The 20886-nt window shown below is 53.9% G+C and overlaps 1 protein-coding gene across 2 annotated transcripts; it reads left to right on the top strand.

Annotated features, from left to right (window-relative positions):
* Positions 1-371: 371 nt before the first annotated feature.
* On the top strand, positions 372-18246 carry CASP9 (caspase 9). Of its 2 annotated transcripts, none has more exons than XM_059376233.1 (9): positions 372-599; positions 3789-4182; positions 6668-6702; positions 7604-7780; positions 8222-8311; positions 9480-9627; positions 14988-15167; positions 15806-15915; positions 17493-18246. In XM_059376233.1, the coding sequence occupies exons 1-9, from the start codon at positions 468-470 to the stop codon at positions 17580-17582; spliced, it is 1356 nt and encodes a 451-aa protein (XP_059232216.1). In that variant the 5' UTR covers positions 372-467; the 3' UTR covers positions 17583-18246. The 2 variants fall into 2 exon arrangements, with proteins under 2 accessions (XP_059232216.1, XP_059232217.1); XM_059376234.1 differs by lacking the exon at positions 17493-18246 and adding an exon at positions 17129-17486.
* The last annotated feature ends 2640 nt before the right edge of the window (positions 18247-20886 follow it).

Here is a 20886-nt window from a genome sequence, read left to right as displayed (position 1 = left end):
ACGGGCCTGGGGCAGGAAAATTAGTTTTATCACGAGTGGGGAGGGGGCTAGAGGACACCGTACCCGCTAGGGGCTTGAATGGGGCGGGACAGACCGTGGCTCCAGGTATGGGTGTCCCACTTACCAGCAGTGTGACCGCAGCCCGAGTTTTTGTAAAAGCCTTCTGGCTGGGGGTGGGCGGCGCGGACTGCAGAAGGGCTGGGGGGGGGCGGGGCAGAGAAGCGGGGTACGCCCTCGGGGCGGGGCGGCGGCACGGGGGTGTGTCCTGTGGGCGGGGCGCGGAGGCTGGGGCGGAGGTGGTGCGGTGGCGGGGCCTGGGGGCGGGACCCACGGGGCCCAGGGGGAATGCGGGGGCGGGGCTCAACGCGGGGGCCGGTCCCAAGGCGGGTCCTGGGTGGTGGGCGGAGCGCAGCGGCCGAGGCCCGGAAGCGGACCGAGGCCGCCCGGGTTCCCGCTATCTGGCTGCCATGGACGAGGCGGACCGGCAGATCCTGCGGCGGTGCCGGGTGCAGCTGGTCAACGAGCTGCAGGTGGCCCCGCTTTGGGACGTTCTGCTGACCCGCCAGCTCTTTACGCCCGCCATGATCGAGGACATTCAGGTGCGCCCAGTTTCCCGCTCCGCGCGCAGACTTCACGTCCCAGCTGGGGTCAGGGGGGCCGCGCGGAGAGGGTTGCTGAAGCCTCAGGATGACTTTAAGGCCGAGCTCCCGCTCTTTCCTTCCGATCTGTGCCCCCAGTACCCATCCCCTTCGGGGAATCATCCTGTGGGAACCCCCTTTTACCTCGCGGCGTTGAGCCCACTGGTTCGTCCAGCGGAACCGTGCCATCCCAAACGCCTTTTCCAGGGTTGGAGAGAGTGATTCCCCGCCCCGCCCCGCCAGCAGGCCCTGTTGGCTGCAGCAGCAGTGTGTTTATGCCCGGGAAGGAGGCCTGTGTTGTTCCTTTTAGCGTGGAGATTCAGGGCACTCATCTGGAGGGGATGGGTCACACTCCCTGGGACTGTGTCCCTGGCTAAGCCACTGATCGTCTTTGAACATTAATTTCCTGGACTCTGAACTGGGTTACAACGGTAGTAGCGTGCGAACCAAATGAGCTAATGGATGTGGAACTCTAAGGGCAGGTGCAGAGCCAGGGCCTACCTGCCTGTGCCCTGCCCACTTTGGCCATCCTCTCCTGTGCTAAGTTTATGTTTCCTAAGGGGTTTTGGAGGTGATGGGCCTGATGCAGGGAATGGAGAAAATAAATATGCGAGGTTCTTTTTAAAAGCAGGGGGTGTCCAGGAGGTATTTCCTACCACGAGGTGTGAGTGGCTTTCCGGAGGCCCCTGCCCTGGGGGCTGCTTGCAGACCGAGTGTCTGTTTCCTCCATCATCCAGGAGCTTGACCTGACCTAGTGAGGAAGTCTTTAATAGGATAAGGTCATATGAAAAATTATCAGTGAATAATAATAAATTTAAAGAAGTCTAATGGGCATCTGCTCTGTGGCCTGTACTAAAGAGTGGAAATGGTTGAAGGCCATCTCTGTGCCTTCAGATACAAATGCAGATGCCCAGAGAGGCCCAATGGGTGGACATTGCAGTGGGCAGCCCCCCAGCTCCGGCTCAGTATGGTCATTCCAGAATGCTGGCCCTGTGTTGCCAGGTGTTTTTTTTTTTTTTTTAAAGATTTTATTTATTTATTTGACAGACAGAGATCACAAGTAGGCAGAGAGGCAGGCAGAGAGAGAGGAGGAAGCAGGCTCCCCGCTGGGCAGAGAGCCTGATGCGGGGCTCCATCCCAGGACCCTGGGACCATGACCTGAGCTGAAGGCAGAGGTTTTAACCCACTGAGCCATCCAGGCGCCCCTGTTGCCAGGTTTTTAAAGAGAAGCTGAAAATTCTGATTTTGATGTTAAATTCCCTGATTTTAAATGTTAGTGACAAATTCAGCTTTTTATTTTATTTTTTTACTTATTTTTAAAAGATTTTATTTATTTGACAGAGAGAGAAATCACAAGTAGGCAGAGAAGCAGGCAGAGAGAGAGGGAAGCAGACTCCCTGCTGAGCAGAGAGCCTGATGCAGGCCTCGATCCCAGGATCCTGAGATCATGACCTGAGCCGAAGGCAGAGGCTTAACCCACTGAGCCACCTAGGTGCCCTAAATTCAGATTTTTAAAAGAACATCACGTGAATGACAAGGCCACCATTTTGCCATACCTGGTTTGGCTGAGCCACATGGATCTAGGTCCTCATCCTGGCTTTGTTACATATTAGCAAGTTGCAGTGCCTTTCTGGGACTCAGTTTCCCTCATCCTTAAAGTGGGGATAATTGTAATTTTACCCCTTAAGGTTGTTGAGGGAGACTAGATGAAATGATGCATTTAACGCAGCATCTGTCTTACTGTGAGTGTTCTGTAAATGTTGAGAGAAAGGCCCGTAGCTATCTGTTTTGTTAGTGAGGATTATCTTTTCAGTGACATTATCGGTCTGTGCTGTTCAGTATAGTAGCCGTTAGCCACTATGTGGCTATTTAAGTGTAAGTCTGAAGTAATTAATACTAAATAGAATAGAAAATTCTGTTCCTCAGTTGTTGGACCCCAGTGCTCAGGAGCCATGTTGGTTAATGCCGGCCATCTTGGTCAGCACAGGTGAAGAATATTTCCATCATCATAGAAAGTTCCCTTGGACAGTGCTGCTGTAGGACATTGGAGCCCAGGGTGGGTCTCATTCCTGTAGATCCTGAGGAACTTGGCCAGAGCTGGGTCTCAAAGACAATGAGCAGACAAGCTTGTTCCTTCTTTTCCGTGTCAGTGACCAGCCCCCGCATCCTGACACCCATTAACCTCAACCCTTCCTGCGCCTTACGATCCACCTGGTGAGTGCCCACATCCTGTGCTTTCTCCTTCTTGATTTTTCTGTTCTGTCCACTCACTTCCCCATTCCTGCGGCACCATCTTTTCCACTACCTGACCTGGCTGTGGCTCATTCCCTTCAGTTGTCCACCCTGCCCCTGGAGTAATTTTTCTAAAAGGCAGATCTGACTCTGTCACTTTCTTTCTCTCTCTCTCTCTTTTTTAAAAAATATTTTATTTATTTATTTATTTGACAGAGAGAGCGAGATCACAAGTAGGCAGAGAGGCAGGCAGAGAGAGAGGGGAAAACAGACTCCCTGCGAGCAGAGAGCCCAATGCGGGGCTTGATCCCAAGACCCTGACATCATGACCTGAGCCGAAGGTAGAGGCTCAACCTACTGAGCCACCAGAAGCTCCTCACAGCTGTCTTGGTGTGCGCACACAAAGGCCTCACCCCACACCACTGTCTCCCATTCCAGCTTACATTTCTCATTTCTCTGAATTCACTCTTCACTTCCTAATGTTCTCTGGGGTCTCAGCAAAGCTTTACATCCCCTACTGGAGGCCTCCCTGGCTTCCCAAATCTGAGTTGGATTCCCCTGGACCCTCTTAGGCTCATGTGCTTTCCTACCTGACACTTCTCTCTTTGCTGTGTCACTGTTGATTCATGTGTTTGCAACCCCCGCTAGATAACTGCTTCTTGAGGATTGATACTGGCCACTGCTGTATTTTCAGCACTTAGCACAATGTTGGACTCATCAGAGATGCCTCCAAAATACTGAATGAATAGATAAGCAAAGGCTGGCATGTGGCACACACTCAGTGTAACTGCATGCAGAAGTTTTGTGCACATGCCAGATTGTTTAGACTTATGCTAGATGGGAAATGGGGGGGGGGGACAAAGTGAGAGTCACAGGACATTGTGTGGATAATAGTGCCATGTCTTTCTTTCCAAACAGCATGCAGGCTCAGGGTCTCGGAGCGATCAGGCCAGGCAGCTCGTCATAGATCTAGAGACCCGAGGGAGTCAGGCCCTTCCTTTGTTCATCTCCTGCTTAGAGGACACAGACCAGAACAAACTGGCTTCAGTCCTGAGAGCGCTTCGGCAAGCGGAAAAGCAGAATCCAGAGGTCATCAGACCACAGGACCCCATGCCTGTGGTGGTTAGAGCATTGGGCCTCACACCAGAGGATCTCAGAGGGAAGCAAGGTCCATCAAAGGCGACTCCCGGAAAACTTGCTCCAGTGGTGCTGGGGCCTGAGCAGCTCTGGCCAGCCAAGCTCAGGCCAGAGGTTCTCAGACCAGAGATGCCCAGGCCAGTGGACAGTGGCTCTGGACGATTCAGTGATGTATGTGAGTACCAAGAGAGTGGTTGGTGGGTAGTTGGACCTATGAGGTTAGTGAGCTTGGATATCCAGATCTCTCCCCAGGTGTGGGAAGTTCTCAGCCATTATTTTTCTAAATAAGCTTGCTGCCCCTTTCTCCCTCTCTTCCTTCTTCTGGGACCCCGATACTGCATAGACGTTTCTTTTCAAGATAACCCAGAGTTCATGTAGGCTTTCTTCATCTTTTTTGTTCTTTTCTCTTTGTTCTCTGATGACAATTTCAAAAGACTTGTCTTCTACATCGCAGATTCTTTCTTCTGCAGGATCGAGTCTGATACTGATGCTCTGTTGCATTTTTAATTTGATTCATGGCATCCTTCGGCTCTAGAATTTCTGTTCGGTTCTTTTTTTTTTTTTTTTTTTTAAGATTTTTTATTTATTTATTTGACAGAGAGAAATCACAAGTAGATGGAGAGGCAGGCAGAGAGAGAGAGGGAAACAGGCTCCCTGCTGAGCAGAGAGCCCGATGCGGGACTCGATCCCAGGACCCTGAGATCATGACCTGAGCCGAAGGCAGCGGCTTAACCCACTGAGCCACCCAGGCGCCCCTGTTTGGTTCTTTTTTAATGATTTCTATCTCTTTTGTTCATGTGTTATTTTCCTGATGATGTTGAATTGTCTTTGTGTGTACTCTTGTAGCTTACTGAGCTTCCTCAAGACTGTGATTTTGAATTCTTTGTCAGGCACATTGCAGGTTTCTATTCTCAGGGGACAGTTTCTGGAAAATTATTGTACTCCTTTGGTGGTGTCCTATTTCCTTGATTTCTCATGTTTCTTGAAGTCATGTGTTGGCTTTGCATTTGAAGGAGGAATCATTTGAAGGAGTCGCAGCCTCCGGGCAACCTGGTTGAAGACGGGTCCTCCCCTGTGTCTCCTGGACTTTAGCTTCCTCGTCCAGACAGCAGGAAGGGGATCCCCTCCTCGGGTCACTGTGAGGAGTGAATGAGCCGTGCCCGAGCCCAGCACCTTATTGCCAGGAACGGTGGCTCTTGTGACTGTCAGGGTGGTCCTTATGGCAGTGTTGGCCACGGGATCAGGGGAAGTGCTCTGCCCAGGTGGACGTGAATGCTTTTCTGGCATGGCTTTAAAACTCTTGAGAGAATAGTTCCCAGCGAGGGGCCCCAGCCGTCTGTGAGCAATGAATGGCACAACTGTGGGATCACGCGAATAGGCTCCAGGACCTCTCACCTTGCACAGCAACTCAGAGATAGCCACCAAGTTCTCTTTGTTTAAGAAGAAGAAAAATCTGGGGCACCTGGGTGGCTCAGTAGGTTAAAGCCTCTGCCTTCGGCTCAGGTCATGATCCCAGGATCCTTAGAAAAAAAGAAGAAGAAGAAGAAGTAGAAAAACCCTACTACCTTACAGGCTGGTGGTCAGTGCTCTTCTTGCTAATCAAAATGAAAACTCATTTGACACTGAAGGAAAAATCATCACCTTTACTCATATATTCATTCTGTAAATACTTGCTGAGGACTTTCTGGGTGCTGGGCTCCATGGGTTCTACAGAAGGAAGTGTCCACTCTCCTAGAGCTTTCCCTATGCCTTTCTGTTTTAGAATCTCATGTGAATGGAATCACGTCATGTGTACTCGTCTGTCTCCTTTCCTTGGCTTAACAACACAGCGTTGTACGTGTCTGTACCTTGTTCCTTTTAGGCTGTGGAGCATTCCCATGTATGGCTTTTTTCCTAAATTGTTTATCCATCAACTTGTTGAGGAACATTTGTATTGTTTCTAGTTCTGGGCATTAAGACTACAGGGCTTTAGGGGCGCCTGGGTGGCTCACTTGGTTAAACATCTGCCTTCAGCTCAGGTCATGATTCCAGAGTCCTGGGATCAAATTTTGCACTGGGCTCTCTCCTCAGTGGGGAGCCTGCGTCTCCCTCTCCCTCTGCTTGCCTCTCTGCCTACTTGTGATCCCTCTCTCTCTCTCTGTCAAATAAATAAAATCTTAAAAAAAAAAAAAAGTAATGCTTCAGTGGGGTTGCCTGGGTGGCTCCGTCGGTTAAGCATCTTACTTCAGCTTCGATCATGATCTTGGGGTTCTGGGATTGAGCCCTGCATTGGGCTCTGCACTCGGCGGGGAGTCTGCTCCTCGCTTTCCCTCTCCCACTGTTCCTCCTCCCCGCTGTGCACGCGCGTGCCCTCTGTCTCTCCAATAAATAAATAGAATGTTTAAGGAAAAAAAGGAATGAGGCTTCAGTGATCATCCACAGCCCAGTTGTTTTCTGCTCACGCACTCATTTCTCTTGTGACCTGGGAATGGAATTGCTGGTCAGAGGGTAGGTGTGTGTTCAACCTCCCTGGAGACTTCTGAGCTGTTCTGCAAGGTGGCCATGCCCCTGGTCTCCCACTAGCACTGCCTGATGTTCCCCCAATTCTTGCTCTTTTATACTCAGAGACCCTTGCCCCGCCCCTGTTGGGCCAGCCATTCATGTCTTCTCTCTCTCTCCAGGTGCTCCGGAGATTTCCAAGCAAAATGCTGATTTGGTGAGTCTTCTTGTGACCTGGAGCCAGCTGCCTTGGCTTTGGGCTCTTCTGCTCTACACATCCCAGGTCCTTCCCTCTGCAGCTGTTCCGGGAGCCCAGGGAACCAAGCTCAGCTGGCGGGAGGGTCCCAGGTCCTCTACAGCTTCCCGACGCTGGCACAGCTCTTCCCGGAGCCGACTGTCCAAGCCTCCCTGCTCTTCCCTTGACTGTGAAGTCGGGGGGCTCAGACCGCACGTGAGGCGGCTCTCAGAATCGGCTGTGCGACCGAGTCACTCTCACTCACAGCACTTGTTGTGTGAGTCCTGCGTGCCGGTCCTGGGCTCCATGCCGCGATCCTGGGAGTGGACCCCTTGTGTTTCTAGTCCTTGTGCTAGACCGTCAGCCTAGCAGAGGCCACGTACACAAAGAAATAACCTCAGTCTAAATGGTGTTAAGGACTGTGAAAAAAAGGACGGGCTGCTGTGAGGGAGGATTCCTGGGGCCCCGGGGAGCCTGGCTGGGAAGTGGTGTCCGTCCTGAGGGCTGGCCGGGCCACGGGTCTGTCTGCTGCAGGGGCCACCCACGCGGTTCTCGGGGGCTCCCCTGGATGGACAGTCTGTCCGATCCTTTTAGGGAGAATGCCTCTGGGTGTTGGATTTCTTAGCTGAGTGCTGCTGTGGGAACTGTCTTCTCTCCCAGGTTCGCTCTCGTGTGCCCTCCCGCACACGCTCATGCCTGTCTGGGTTGCAGTCTGTGTGCTTTTGCCCCAGAATGCCCGGTGTAGACGCTGCTGCCCTGTCAGAGGGCGGGCAGACCCCTCTCCCGTCCCCTCTCTCCAGAATACATGAAAACCAGGGGCTCGCCTTCTCTCCTGACGGGGGCAGCGAGTGCCCTGCTGATACTGGTCCCTGTGCTTGGGCAGGCCTACGCCCTGAACGCTGACCCCTGCGGCCACTGCCTGATCATCAACAATGTGAACTTCTGCCTGGAGTCGAGGCTCACGGCCCGCACCGGCTCCAACATCGACTGTGAGAAGCTGCGTCAACGCTTCCACTTGCTGCATTTCATGGTGGAGGTGAAGTGCGACCTGACGGCCAAGGTAGGGTCGAGGTCCACGGGGAGAGGAGGGGCAGGGTGGGGCAGGGTCCCGAGACCCACCCGATGAAGCCCAGCGACTCCCCGAGATGAGCCCTGAAGACTGGAGCACCCAGCAGGGGCAGCGTGGCTCCGGGGGCTCCCAGGTCGGGTCGCAGCCTCCGGGCGACCTGGTTGAAGATGGGTCCTCCCCTGTGTCTCCTGGACTTTAGCTTCCTCGTCCAGACAGCAGGAAGGGGATCCCCTCCTCGGGTCACTGTGAGGAGTGAATGAGCTGTGCTGGAGCCCAGTACCTTATCGCCAGGAACGGTGGCTCTTGTCACTGTCAGGGTGGTCCTTACGGCAGTGTTGGCCACGGGAGCAGGGGAAGTGCTCTGCCCAGGTGGGCCCAGCATGGGGACCCGATCCGTCCGTGCTCTGCCTTATCTGCCACCTTCTCTTGTAGCAAATGGTCCAGGCTTTGGTGGAGCTGGCACGGCGGGACCACAGCGCCCTGGACTGCTGCGTGGTGGTCGTCCTCTCCCACGGCTGTCAGGTAGAGGTGCTGGCTCCTTGGGCAGTGACCCCCGAATTGCTGAGCTGAGAGGCCATGACAGAGCCCCGGTCTTTCCTGGGTCCCGGCTTTGTGGGAAGAGCTACGGGGCCCTGTCTTTCCCCCGTTGGCTTCCTGGGAGCCATCTGGCCTTCTGAGGAGTTGAAATCTCGTCGGGGAGGGTGCTGTGTTCCTGGGAGAAGCCATCTGGGAGAGAGGGGGAAGGAGGTTCTGCTCACCAGAGCTCCCACCCTGGATTTCGTTCAGGGCTGGGCATAGCACACAGGAGCTCCCAGCTCCTCCCTCCGTCCTGCTCGCCGTGGTCCCAGGTCCTTTGCTGGGTGTCCGGACGCTGGGATCCACTCTGGGCTTGGCCATTAATGTGCTGGGTCATTGTGGCCCGGCCCCTCTCCGTGCCTGGGCCTCAGGTCCCTCACTCATCTTTTCATGTGAGGGTTGGACAGATCAGAAAGGAGGCCTGTAGTCCCGCAGAGGGTTGCATCGTGTTTTCAAAATTGGGAACTTTGTCATAGAGAGAGGAAAACCACAGTGGTCTGGCCTTACTAGGCCACATCCTCACAGAGCGAAACTCCGGCCTGTAGCTGGGCAGGGACTGCCCCCTTTTCATTCGTGGTGTGAGCCCCAGACCAACAGCACGGTCTTCACCAGGAACTCAAGAGAAATTAGACTCTCAGGCCTGGCCCAGACCTCTTCATGGAGAGCCTGCACTTTGACAGGACCCCACATGCAGAAAGTCTGAGAAGAACAGAACAGTGGTTCTCAGTGCTCAGCTGCATCAGAGGCTCCTGAAAGACCATATTGCTGGTCCACACCACCAACGTTTTGAGTTTGGTCTGGGGGAGCCCAGGACTCAGGAAGCCTTATGGGTTCCTGGGTGATGCTGATGCCACTGGTCCAGGGACCACAGTTTGAGGAACACCGATCTAGAAGAAGCTGGCTGCACTCTCCAGTTAGGCGGTTTTAGGCACGTGAGTCAGAGACCTCCGGAAGGTAGATTGGCTGGACCCATCCAGAACCAACCTCTGTCTGAGTCAGGCTTGTGCCCCTTGCTGGGACCTTCTAAACGCTTGGCCCCACAAAGCCACTGGAGAGTGTGTTGGATTCTTACCCCGGCTCTTTGGTTTTGTAACCAGGATTCTTGGTCTCCTAGGCCAGCCACCTCCAGTTCCCAGGGGCTGTTTATGGCACGGACGGATGTCCTGTGGCCATCGAGAGAATTGTGAACATCTTCAATGGAGCCGGCTGCCCCAGCTTGGGAGGGAAGCCCAAGCTCTTCTTCATCCAGGCCTGCGGTGGGGGTAAGCAGGTCCTCAGTCTCCCCGCGGATGACTCCAGTGGGAGGAGCCGCCCCCGCTGATGCCCAAGGGGTCCGACCGGGCAGTCAGAGGGTCCCAGACATGGCCCCTGTGGTCAGAGGGTCCCAGACATGGCCCCTTTGCCCGAACGGCAGCACCTGCCTTTGTCTCAATGAGGCCTCAGCTTTGTCTGCCTGTGGAGGTTAGAGCCTCTGGGCTTCTTCAGCTCTAGTAGCTTCAACTCCAGAGATTTGGCAATGACAAAGCAGGGGAGAGAAAAAAAACCTCTTTCATTTTCCTTATCATTCCTTCAACCTGCCTCAACTAGACCCTCTTTCTACTGTCCCAGAGAAAGGGAGGCCAGAGCCAAATGACTAGAATTCCCAAGGGCCCAGGTATTGGAGATTTCAGTAATATTATGTGTGTGTGTGTGTATATATATACACATATGTATGTGTATATATTTATATAAACATATATACAAACATATGTATATATATATATATATTTTTTTTCTTTTTTAAGAAAGAGAGCACATGAACAGGGGGTGGGGAGGGGCGGAGGGAGAGGGAGACAAGGAAACTCCCCGCTGAGTGGGGAGCTGGACGTGGGGCTCGATCCCAGGGCCCTGAGAGCACAACCTGAGCCGAAACCTAGAGATGGACGCTTGCTTAGCTCGCGGAGCCCCCGGGCGCCCCAGCAGCATATTCTTCTGAATGTGTTCATCTGTCCCATATTGTTCCACGTTGGTGGGGTCAGGTGAGGGGGCGTGGGTTGTCTAGGAGAGTAGGCTCTGGTCACATGACATCTGATAAGTGTTTATTGAGTAAAAATTACTGGGAGCTGTGATACCCGGCTGTGCGTTAGGTGCTAGGGAGACAGTGTCTCTGACCCCTGGAATTTATAATCTGACTGGAATTGCATCAGGTCACGGTCGTGACCCATGCTCGTAACTTGACCGTGAGTGACTCGGAATGCCAGGTTCCGTCTTGGTGGTTCCTTGCTTCCTACACAATCATGGGCTGGTTCATCTCTAGAAGCCTTGGCAAGTGGGGATAAGAACAGAGCCTCCTAGCGTCGCTATGAAATATCTTGCATATTACAGCACTTAACACGGTGCCTGGTTCATTCTTGTAGCTGCAGACCTGGACTCTCCCCATCCCCTGGGCCCCAGAGGACCCCGTGTCACCTAGGAGCCCCCTGCCCCCCGTCCCCAGCACAGTTACCTCAGAGTTATGGTAAGAGGAAGGTGGAAAGGCTGCTGCTCTTGGGGTTGTAGAAATCTGCTCCCACTCATCGTTTTTATTATGGTCCCCAAGGTAGTCAGCCGATGTTCTTGCTCTGAAGCAAATGATTCTTCCTTCTTTTTTTTAAAGAATTTTTTTTTAAAGATTTTATTTATTTATTTGACAGACAGAGATCACAAGTAGGCAGAGAGGCAAGCAGAGAGAGAGGAAGGGAAGGAGGCTCCCCGCTGAGCAGAGATCCCGACGCGGGGCTCAATCCCAGGACCCCGGGATCAGGACCCGAGCCGAAGGCAGAGGCTTTAACCCACTGAGCCACCCAGGTGCCCCTGGTTCTTCCTTCTTGTGTGAAGAGAGGGAAAGTTGAGATGGGCAAGGGAACCATGGTCAAGGCTGAGCTGGGACACAGCTTGCTGGGAAGGTCACAGGTAGCTCGTCTCCCGGCTCGTTGCCTCATTGTCCCCTCTCAACAGCAGGGTCACTCTCCGGACTCCTTAGCTGGCCCACGAGGTCTGCAGCCTCTGTTCTGCCCTCACAGCGCTTTGTCCTTGTACTGAGATGGCTCGCCCCCCCGGTCAGCTCTTCTGGGGGCAGGACCAGGCCTGTCTGCCCCTCAGCCAGGTCCCCCCAGCCTGGCATAAAGCCCACAGCATGGTTGCATCTTCTGTGGATCCTATCAAATGATTTTGAAATAGCAAATTTTTGAGCAAAATTTTAAATAATATTGATTCCCTTCACTAAAAACAAATCCCCCCAAAACAAAAGAAAACCCAACTCCGTGGAAACAGCAAGTTTTCAGAGCTGGAATGCGTGATTGCGAGGCTGCCTTTGGAACTGCGGTGCCTGCTCTGCCCCAGGCGGCCGTGGACCTTGTGTGCAACGCGGTGGCCACATGGGGGCGGTAGGGAGACCAAGAACAGAAACGCTGACCTGCCCACAATTTGGGTCCTTGGCCCTCCGAGTGTCCTCTTGTTTACAGGTGTTTGAACATCTGCCCTGGATTTTGGTGAATCTTGGGTTGCTTTTGCAAAATTCACTGTTGTTACAATTTCAAAGAGTTTTTAAATCCTTTGACAAGTCCTGTGTCCCTTCCATCAGAGGTAGGGCACGCCCCAAGGCAGGGACACACGTCTCGAAGTTGGTGGCGCTGGTGTGGCCTTTCGTGAGGGGGTAGCGTGATATAGCATGACCTGGCCCCATGCACTTAGCCGGAGCCAAGCGGCGTCTGCCTGGCCAAGCTGTTCGTTTTGGCGCCGCCCCTCTTCAGACTTCCAGGGCTCATGCTGAGAAGGCAGAAGGGAGCAGTGTGCTGTGGGTTGTGGATTTTCCGTGTGGAGGGTTCAGCTCCTCCTCCCGCTGTGTTTATTCCTTTTTATTTATTTATTTTTTTTGAGATTTTATCTATTTATTTGACAGAGATCACAAGCAGGCAGAGAGGCAGGCAGAGGGAGAGGGAGAAGCAGGTTCCCTGCTGAGCAGAGAGCCCAATGTGGGGCTCGATCCCAGGACCCTGAGACCATGACCTGAGCCGAAGGCAGAGGCTTAACCCGCTGAGCCAGCCAGGTGCCCCTGTGTATGTATTCTTAGGGGGAAGTGAGGGGAGTGAGTTTGCCTTAACTCTGACTCCTTCTCTGTCTCTCTCTTGTATTCCCCATTCAGATCCCACTGTGTCTTCTCCACTTTCCCCAGGCAGTCCCGCTGCCCCGCTCTGTCTCCTTTGGCTATTCTTACAGCTTCCCCCGCCGCAATGTCCCTGACCCCCGCCACCCCCATCTCAGGTCCTAGCCCCAGTTCCACTTCACGACGTTCCCAGACACCCAGGGCACATTCCAGGATCTCGGCCAAGGAAACAACCCGAAGCAGGGACCTGAGGAAGCTGGGGACCAGCCCAGCTCTCACAGGTCTCAGAAGCCCTGGCTTTGCAGACTTGGGGGTCTCCATGGCAGAGGCAACATGTGTAGAGCAGAATCCTGGCCCCTGAAGGTCGGTTGTGAGAACAAAGACAGATTACCAGGTTTCTGAGTCAGATGCATGGGGCCAGAGGTCAGTAGATGTTGGGGCTATAACACGGGGTTGCCAGAACCATCTTTGTCCCGTCTCTGCCCCCTGCAGATGGGACCCCCGCTTCCCTGGGTGAACTGGGACTTCCTTCCCTCTTTGCTGTTTCCCATCACAGATCCAGCCACACAAACCCACCTGCTGTCCTGCCCAGGGTCTGCCTGTCCCGCTGCTTCCCCAACCAGGACCGTTCCCTCTCCCATCGGAGCCTGGGTCACAGTCACCTGCCCCAGAAACCGTTCCCTAAGAGACCCTCTGGGCCACTCTGCCCTCTGCTTTTGCAGCTGCTTTCTCTCTGGCATAGCCCACTGTGCCCCGCAGGGATTCCCTGGAGCTTATCCCGGGAGACCTCCCGCGTGTCACCACCCCGATGGCTCTGCTCTGGATTTGTATGTGGCCGGAGTCCTGCCCTCACCGCTCTGGTTTCCAGGTCTGCCACAGCTTTGGGGGGAATGCAGATTTTGAAACCGAGAAGAGAGAAAATGTGAGTGCAGCAGTCGTCCAGGATCTCGTGAGCCTGACACAGCAGTCTCGTTTCTGCCTCTTGCCCATGGATGGTGGCCCGTGGGCACAGTCTGCTTCTTCTCATCGTGCATTAGCCCATGAGCATTTCTTCACATCATCACGGTCCTCATCACTGCTAGTTCAGATGGCTCCGTAACGTGCCGTTTTAGTGATCTGCGGTCACTAATCCATTCCCCTAATGCCGGCCGTTGAGGGGATATCCAATTTTTGGCTCCCGTGACCACAAATGTCTTTGCATAGAGGGTCTTGACATCACTTGGATTCTTTCCTGGGGAAAGTACAGGGTCAGAGGGTGGAAACAGTTCCCCAGATCCCGTGACCCATGGTTTGCTGCCTTTTCTGATTCCCTGCAAGGATCCGAGATAGCTTCACAAGCACAAGTATTATAGTAGAACAAAATAACGAGGGTCGAAGCGGAGGCTCAAAGACTGGAGAAGAGTAAGACCCATTCAGCAGACGCGTGATGGACAGGAGATGAGAGATGTCTGGAAGGAAATACGCCAATTGTTAACAGAGGCCGTCCCCCCTCCGGCCCTGAGAACAAGACCGAATAGTGCCACTTGTTTTTTAATGACATAAAGCCAATCATTTTAACCATTTCAGAGTATACAGTACAGTGAGTATACAGTGAGTTCTTGAGCACCCATCCCCAACCACATTCTAGAACTTTCTCATCGCCCTGAGTAGAAGCTACATACCCATCAGCACTCAGCTCCCACGCCCGCCTCCTCTCAGCCGCTGGCATCGACTTGCCTGCTTGCTTCGCTGTGGGTTTGCCCGTTCTGGGCCTTTCCCATACACGGAACCAGCTGGCCTTTGGCATCTGCTTCTTGTGCTGGGCCAGTTTCCAGTGCCCGTCCATGGTGCACCAGCGGCCAGCACTTCGTTCTTTTCCAAGCCAGAATGAAATCCCCCTGGATGTGTACAGCCCATTCTGTTTGTCTGTTCGCCTGTTGTGGACACAGCTTTTCTCCACTGTTCACCTGTTGTGAATAATGCGGTTGCTGTGCAAGGTTTTGTTGGAACACCGTTTTCAGTTCTCTTGGGTATAACTCTTGTAACTTGTTTTTACAGCTTTTTAAAAAAAATACTGCGCCCTGCCCTCCCCCCCCCCCGCCCCTGCATTTTACCTAATGAATGTGTACAACGTTTGTCATAGTAAAAAGTAAAGGTTCAGGGGCCCCCGGGTGGCCCAGTTGGTTAAGCATCTGACTCTCGATTTTGGCTCAGGTCGTGATCTCAGGGTCGAGAGATGAAGCCCCGCATCAGGCTCCACGCTCAGTGGGGAGTCTGCTCGAGATTCTCTCCAGTTCCCTCTGCCCGTCCCCTGCTCGCCCCCACCTGTTAAATTAAAAGAAAGGCAAAGCTTCGGTTTCTGTTTCTTGTTGAAGTTTGCTCAGCCCTGGAACCCTGGCTGCAGAGGGAATCTGGTGGTCTCGGGCTGGGGCAGGTCAGCTGTCACCAGGAAGCGAGGAGCAGGAGCTTTGGCCTGTGGATGTCAGTGATGAGTGGTGTGCCTGTCTTTGGTTCCTGCAGAGCAGAAAGACCATGGGTTTGAGGTGGCCTCCGCTTCCCCCGAAGACAGGACCCCAGGCAGTGACCACGAGTCAGACGCTGTCCCGTTCCAGGAAGGCCCAGGCCCCTGTGACCAGCCGGACGCCGTGTCTAGTTTGCCCACACCCAGTGACATCTTTGTGTCCTACTCCACCTTCCCAGGTGAGTGCGTCAGGAGAGCTCCTCCTCCCAGCCGGCGGGTCCCCTGCTCTGCTCTCCAAGCTGCTGCGCTATGAAGGAAAGATGTGGGTGTGGGTCTTGGCTCTCCCTCTTGCTGAGGGACCCTAAGCAAGTTCCTTGGCCTCTCTGAGCCTCAGCTCGGTGGACGCAGGCGAGGTGCTGAGGAGGCAGAATTTAAGGGGGCACCTGCTCTTGGATTTGTAGGCCTCACTTGTCTCTCTTGTCTTGGCCCTGTCTCAGTCTTCTCATCTTTAAAATGGGGATAGCAGTCACCCTCCAAGGAGCGTCCTGGGGATTCTCGAGGTGGGTAGTGCCTCACTGAGATGGTGACTGGCACATAGCAGGTGGGAACACGTTAGTTTCCTTCCTTTCTCGGCCCTTGGGTGAATCACGTGACTTCTCCGAGCCTTGTTCTCCTTGCCGGGAAAGCAGGAATCACGACCGGAGTCCCAAGGTGGCGGTGAGGGTGAGGTTAGGTCCTGACCGGGACAGCGGGCACAGATGTGGGCCGCTCCCGCGGGCCGTGTGAATGGGCCCAAGTCCAGAGGCGGCTCCAGCCTGCACATGGCGGGGGGTTGGGTAGGGCTCCCCAGTAAAGCTCAGCCTGTCTGCTTCTTCAGGCTTTGTTTCCTGGAGGGATACCAAGAGCGGCTCCTGGTACGTGGAGACCTTGGATGGTGTTTTTGAGCAGTGGGCTCACTCTGAAGATTTGCAGACCCTCCTGCTCAGGGTGAGTGTGGCCTCCCTCCGGGGGAGGAGAGGGAAGGCTGCTGGGAGGGGCGCGTGTTGTGCTCGGGGGCAGGCGGGAGGGTCCAGCAGGGCCCCGGGCCCACACCAGAGGGTCCTTGTGCACCTTGGCTTGCCGGGAGAGTTGGTGCTTCTGCTTCTCTGAATTGCAAGGTGTTACTGTTACAGTGACGTTGGCCCGTTCAGAGGGCTGCCTTCCTGGCTACTCTGAGGTCCCAGACTGATGCTGGGATCTCCGCTGGCAGGGCCAGTCCTCAGGGCAGGGCAGGATGGAGCAGCGGCCAGAGCATGGCATTCCTGAAGGCAGTCATGGGGCCTGCACCCTTCACCCCACCGTGTACTCTTTCAGGCTTGATGCTCGAGAATTATGATTTCCTCAGTATATGCCCTTCTCAGGGCAGGGGGCCCGGTGAGAGAGCAGGGAACATGGCCGCATGGGTCCCCAGCCTCTCTCCATGGAAGTCTGCTCAGAGCAGCTGCCTCCTCCACGGGTCTCAGAGTTCACATGGGCCTCTCCCACTTGCTCAGCTGTTTTGTGTCATGAGAAGGGTCTAGAAGGGCTGGGACCATGCCTTCCTCCTGGGGAGGCTCTGGCTCTGTGCTTTGCAGAGCAGAGCCGAGGACAAAGGAAAAGCAAGTGAAGGACTTGAGGGGGCCCCGTGTGCCGTGGCTCTGGCCCGGTGACCTCAGAGGCAGTGGGGGGCTGTGTGGGGTTGGCCTGGGAGTCCATCAGGTCCTGATCCCTTCTCTGAACTCGTCCTTAAGCGAACCCCTCAATCTGATTGGAACTATGTGAATTTTTGAAGTTTGAAATTTTGAATTTTGAGTTTTCTAAACTTACACTGGAGGTATTTTTCTTTAAACACTCTCCCTCCCAACTTGAGGAGACTGCAGGGTTGTAAGTAGTTCTTAAGCTTTTATGCATAGACGTATGTATTTATTGAAGTGTCGTTGACACACGTAGCAATGTTCTGTGAGCTTCAGACGAACAACACAGGAGCTGGCCATTCTGTACGTCACGCCGTGCTTACCACGATAAGTGTAGTCGCCCTCTGTCATCGTACAAAGTTATTACAATATTATCGACATATTCTCAATGCTGTACTTTTCATGCCCGGAAGTTTCTACCTCTTAATCCCCTTCGCCTATTTTGCCCACCCCCCTACTGCCCGGCCCTGGAACATGGTTTACAACAGCCGAGATACGGAAGCAGCCCAAGCGTCCATCCACAGATGCGTGGATAAAGAAGATGAGGTATAGATATACATCGGAATATTACTCAGCCGTAAAAAAGGATGAACGCTCTCCGTTTGGGACAGCATGGATGGAGCTAGAGGGTATCAGGCCCCCAATATGAAATAAGTTAGAGAAAGACAAACACAGTATGGTTTCACTCATGTATAGAATCTAAAAGACAAAACCAACAGAGAGAAACAGACTCCTAGACACAGAGTACAAGCTGGCACTGAGACGGGGCTGGGTCAGGGGCCATTCTGCACTCCCAGCCGTCTTCCTTCCATCGAGAGCGCTCACAGACCTCCCATGCTCATGTCTTCACAGGTCGCTAATGCTGTTTCGCAGAAAGGGATTTACAAACAGATCCCCGGTTGTTTCAATTTCCTCCGGAAAAAACTCTTTTTTAAAGTGTGATGAGGGCCAGGGCCCCTCCCCTGTTCACCTTGCTTTACTGTTCACTCCAAAACCTTCCTGCCCACGGAGGAGGAAGTCGCCTGGGCCCACGGCAGCTGAGGCCCCGTCTGTCCTACAGCCGTGGCTGTCATTCTTTAAAGGAGTTTGTGGCCCGTTGTGGGTCTACTCTTTCCTCACTGGAGGCCGACGGGCTCTTAGCAGCTTCCACGTTGGAGACGAATGACGGAAGACAGAGGAGGAGGAGCGGAAGACGGCCAAGGACATCACAGGGTTCTTCCCAGCGGTCCTTTCTCCAGCCGGTGGCTGGGGCCTGTCGTTCCACTGTCGTCACTAGAGAACGGCTTCTCAGCTTCAGTACTGTTGACATTTGGGGCCAGATAATCCTCTGTTGTGGGGCCATCCTGGGCGCCGGAGGGAGTTTAGTGGTGTCCCTGGTCTCTGCCAACAGACGCCTGTACATCTCTCCCTGAGTCATGACAACCAAAAATGTCTTCAGACATTGCCAGGTGTCCCCTGGTGGGACCCCGCTTGAGAACCACTGATTTGTAGGAAATTTCGGCTACAAACAAACGAGCATCTGTCTTAGCTCAGCAAGTTTGGGGCTACTGGAGTCTGGACAGCTGGAGTCTGTGAATCCTAAATAAAGATCTAAGTTACCAATTTTTCTTATGTTCCAGTATTCTTAAAAAAAATTTTTAGGTGAATATGGACACTTTTTTTTTTTTTTTTGGCCTATTGCCCCCTTCATTTTGTTCCAACTGTTTGTTTTTCCTTATAAAGGAGTTTTTTGCCTTTTTCTTTCTTTCTTTTTTTTTTTTTTTAAAGATTTATTTGAGTGAGAGAGAGGGGGTGGGGAAGGGCAGACGGAGAGAAAGTCCCCAACAGACTCCACCCTGAGTGCGGAGCCCAACTCCAGGCTCAATCCTGTGACCCTGAGATCACGAGCCGAAACCAGGAGTCAGATTCTCAACTGACTGTGCCACCCAGGTGCCCCAGATTTTGGCTTTTTAAAAAAACGTCTCCCGGGGCGCCTGGGTGGCTCAGTGGATTAAGCTTCCACCTTCGGCTCAGGTCATGATCTCAGGGTCCTGGGATCGAGCTCTGCATCGGGCTCTCTGCTCAGCAGGGACCCTGCTCCCCAGCCCCCACACCGCCTGCCTGTCTGCCTACTTGTGATCTCTCTCTCTGTCATATAAATAAAATCTTAAAAAAAAAAAGTCTCCCCATCTCTTACTTTATTTGAACCCCACCCCATCTCAGGAAGGTGCCTGGGCTGGGAGCTGTGTCCTCGGGACAGTGATGTCACAGGTCAGGCCCCATCCCTGAGGTCTTGCCAGCTCTCCAGACCATGGCCAGTTTGGAGCTCTCAGGACGTGGGTGTGAGTCTTGTTTGCTGAAAACTCACCGAGATAGGGATTCATGGAGTTGCCATCTCATTATTATTTTCCTCCTGTGATCCTTCCAAGTCTCTCTAGTCGCTGGGACTTGTGGTGGTTCGTTATTTGCAGTCACCTGCGGGCCACGTCCAAATAAATAACCCGGTTGAGCCAGCAGAGCAGAGCGAGGCTTGGCAGTTTCTGGCTTTCTCCCTCCTGAAATCCAGGCAAATCAGGTGGCCCTCTCTTGGGGATCCCTGGTGACCTTCAGCGGCACGGGATGTTACCACAGCTCTTCATGGACCTGCTGGGGGTTCTTAGCCTGAGGTGCTGTTTGGGGCTCAGGGCCATGGGCCTACAAACACCCAAACACCAGGAGCCGAATGTGTGCATGGGCAGGTGTTTCGATTTCATTTGTTTCTCAGGGGGATCAAGAGCCCCGAAAGGGTTAAGCCAGCGGTGGCGTATTTGCAAGGCACTGTGCTGCGTTGCTTTCAGAGGCCGGTTAGCGGTGTCCGTGGAACCCTTCACCAGGTCAGCCCTGCCTCTCAATGAGGCTGCCGGAGCTCCACAGACAGCGCAGGGGCTCAGCTCTCGTTGCGAGTGTGTGTGTCCGGCGGGTTCATGGCAGCCACGGGAGAGGGGGCGATAGGGGACGGATGACAACGTCACTCGTTATGGTCGTAATAAGGAATATTACTGAGCTGTCCCAAAGGATGACCTAGAGGGATGGACTGAGACGTGAAATGTGATACCGTGTTCAGTGACGGCGTGAGAGTGAGATGCTATTTTTGGCTAGAAGATATTCTGTATGAACGTACACAGGTATATGATACAGGCATGTACGTAAAGTCCGGAAGACCATCCACCATGCTCTTAACAGTGACCATCTCTGGAAGGTGGGATCGGAGACGTAAAATGAGGGGGACGTTCCTGTTTTACTGGATACACTCCCGTATTCTAATATTCTGACAAAGACTGTGTGTTACCTTCTCAAATAAAAATAAACATTCAGCTGGTGGCTGCTGAGAATGCGAGTGTTGCTGTCATTCCACAAACATTTGTTGAAAGGATGAAGGCCCTTGGCCACCTGTCCCCTGTCCCCACCCTGCTCGTGCGTGGCAGGTGCTCCCGGCTGCACACGGCACGCCCCAGGCTGGGAGCACGGCAAGGTTTCAGCGGGGCCTCTGCAGCTGCTGGGGCAGCTTCCACCAGAAGACAGCTGCCTGCTCGAATGTGCCAGTCCTGGAGCCCATTCCTGGGCACGTGTACCTGCTCTGGCTGCTGTCCCGAGAGCTGCGGGGGCGGGGGGGCCTCTGCCCAGCCTCCCCAAGCTTGCCTTCCCCGTTGATCTCTGACATCTGGCCATGCTTTCGGCTGTGGCCTGCTCTGTGGTGCCTCTGTCTGGCTCAGGACAGCTGATGCTGGGTTAAAAAGGACAGTTGACCCCAGCCCCCAGCCCCTTCTTTGGGTCCCCAAGGTGCTGCCAGGATCAGCTGCTCGCTGGTGACTCACGCAGCAGCTGTGCTGGAAAGGGCCCCGGGGTTTGGCTGGGGAAGCGTCCCTAAGCTCACCTTCCTGCCAGGCGGTCTTGGGCCGGGCTCCTTTGAAGTACTGGTGGAAGCCTGCAGTCCAGGGCTTGAATTTTGCTTTGCCCCAAGGGAATCACGACTCCCGCCCCCTGTGACCCCCCCAACCCCCCACCCCCCGAACTGAGCAAACACAAACCACAGTGAATTAACAGCCACACCCTTCTTGATTTTACATTTTTCTCCAACAATCTTCTCTGGAATCTCCGGTGCCCGTGACCCCTTGATGGCAAAGGGCCGCCAGCAGACAGACCAATGGACAGAGAGCCTGTGTGCGGTGATGAGTCCCAGAGACGGCCACCTGCTCCTTTGATGGTGCGCTGTCCCTCCTACGACCAC

This window comes from Mustela nigripes, chromosome 14, assembly GCF_022355385.1.
Source record: "Mustela nigripes isolate SB6536 chromosome 14, MUSNIG.SB6536, whole genome shotgun sequence".
Taxonomy (NCBI): Eukaryota; Metazoa; Chordata; class Mammalia; order Carnivora; family Mustelidae; genus Mustela; species Mustela nigripes.
The sequence above is the reverse complement of the archived record's forward strand: the minus strand, read 5'-3'. Positions and strand labels throughout refer to the sequence as shown.

What these genes read in the sequence shown, in the direction of transcription:
- CASP9 (XM_059376233.1), top strand. Translation starts at nt 468, where the DNA reads ATGGACGAGGCGGACCGGCAGATCCTGCGGCGGTGCCGGGTGCAGCTG. An exon ending in CCATGATCGAGGACATTCAG is followed by an intron (nt 600 to 3,788) that starts GTGCGCCCAGTT and finishes CTTTCCAAACAG; the next exon opens with CATGCAGGCTCAGGGTCTCG. An exon ending in AGTGCGACCTGACGGCCAAG is followed by an intron (nt 7,781 to 8,221) that starts GTAGGGTCGAGG and finishes CTTCTCTTGTAG; the next exon opens with CAAATGGTCCAGGCTTTGGT.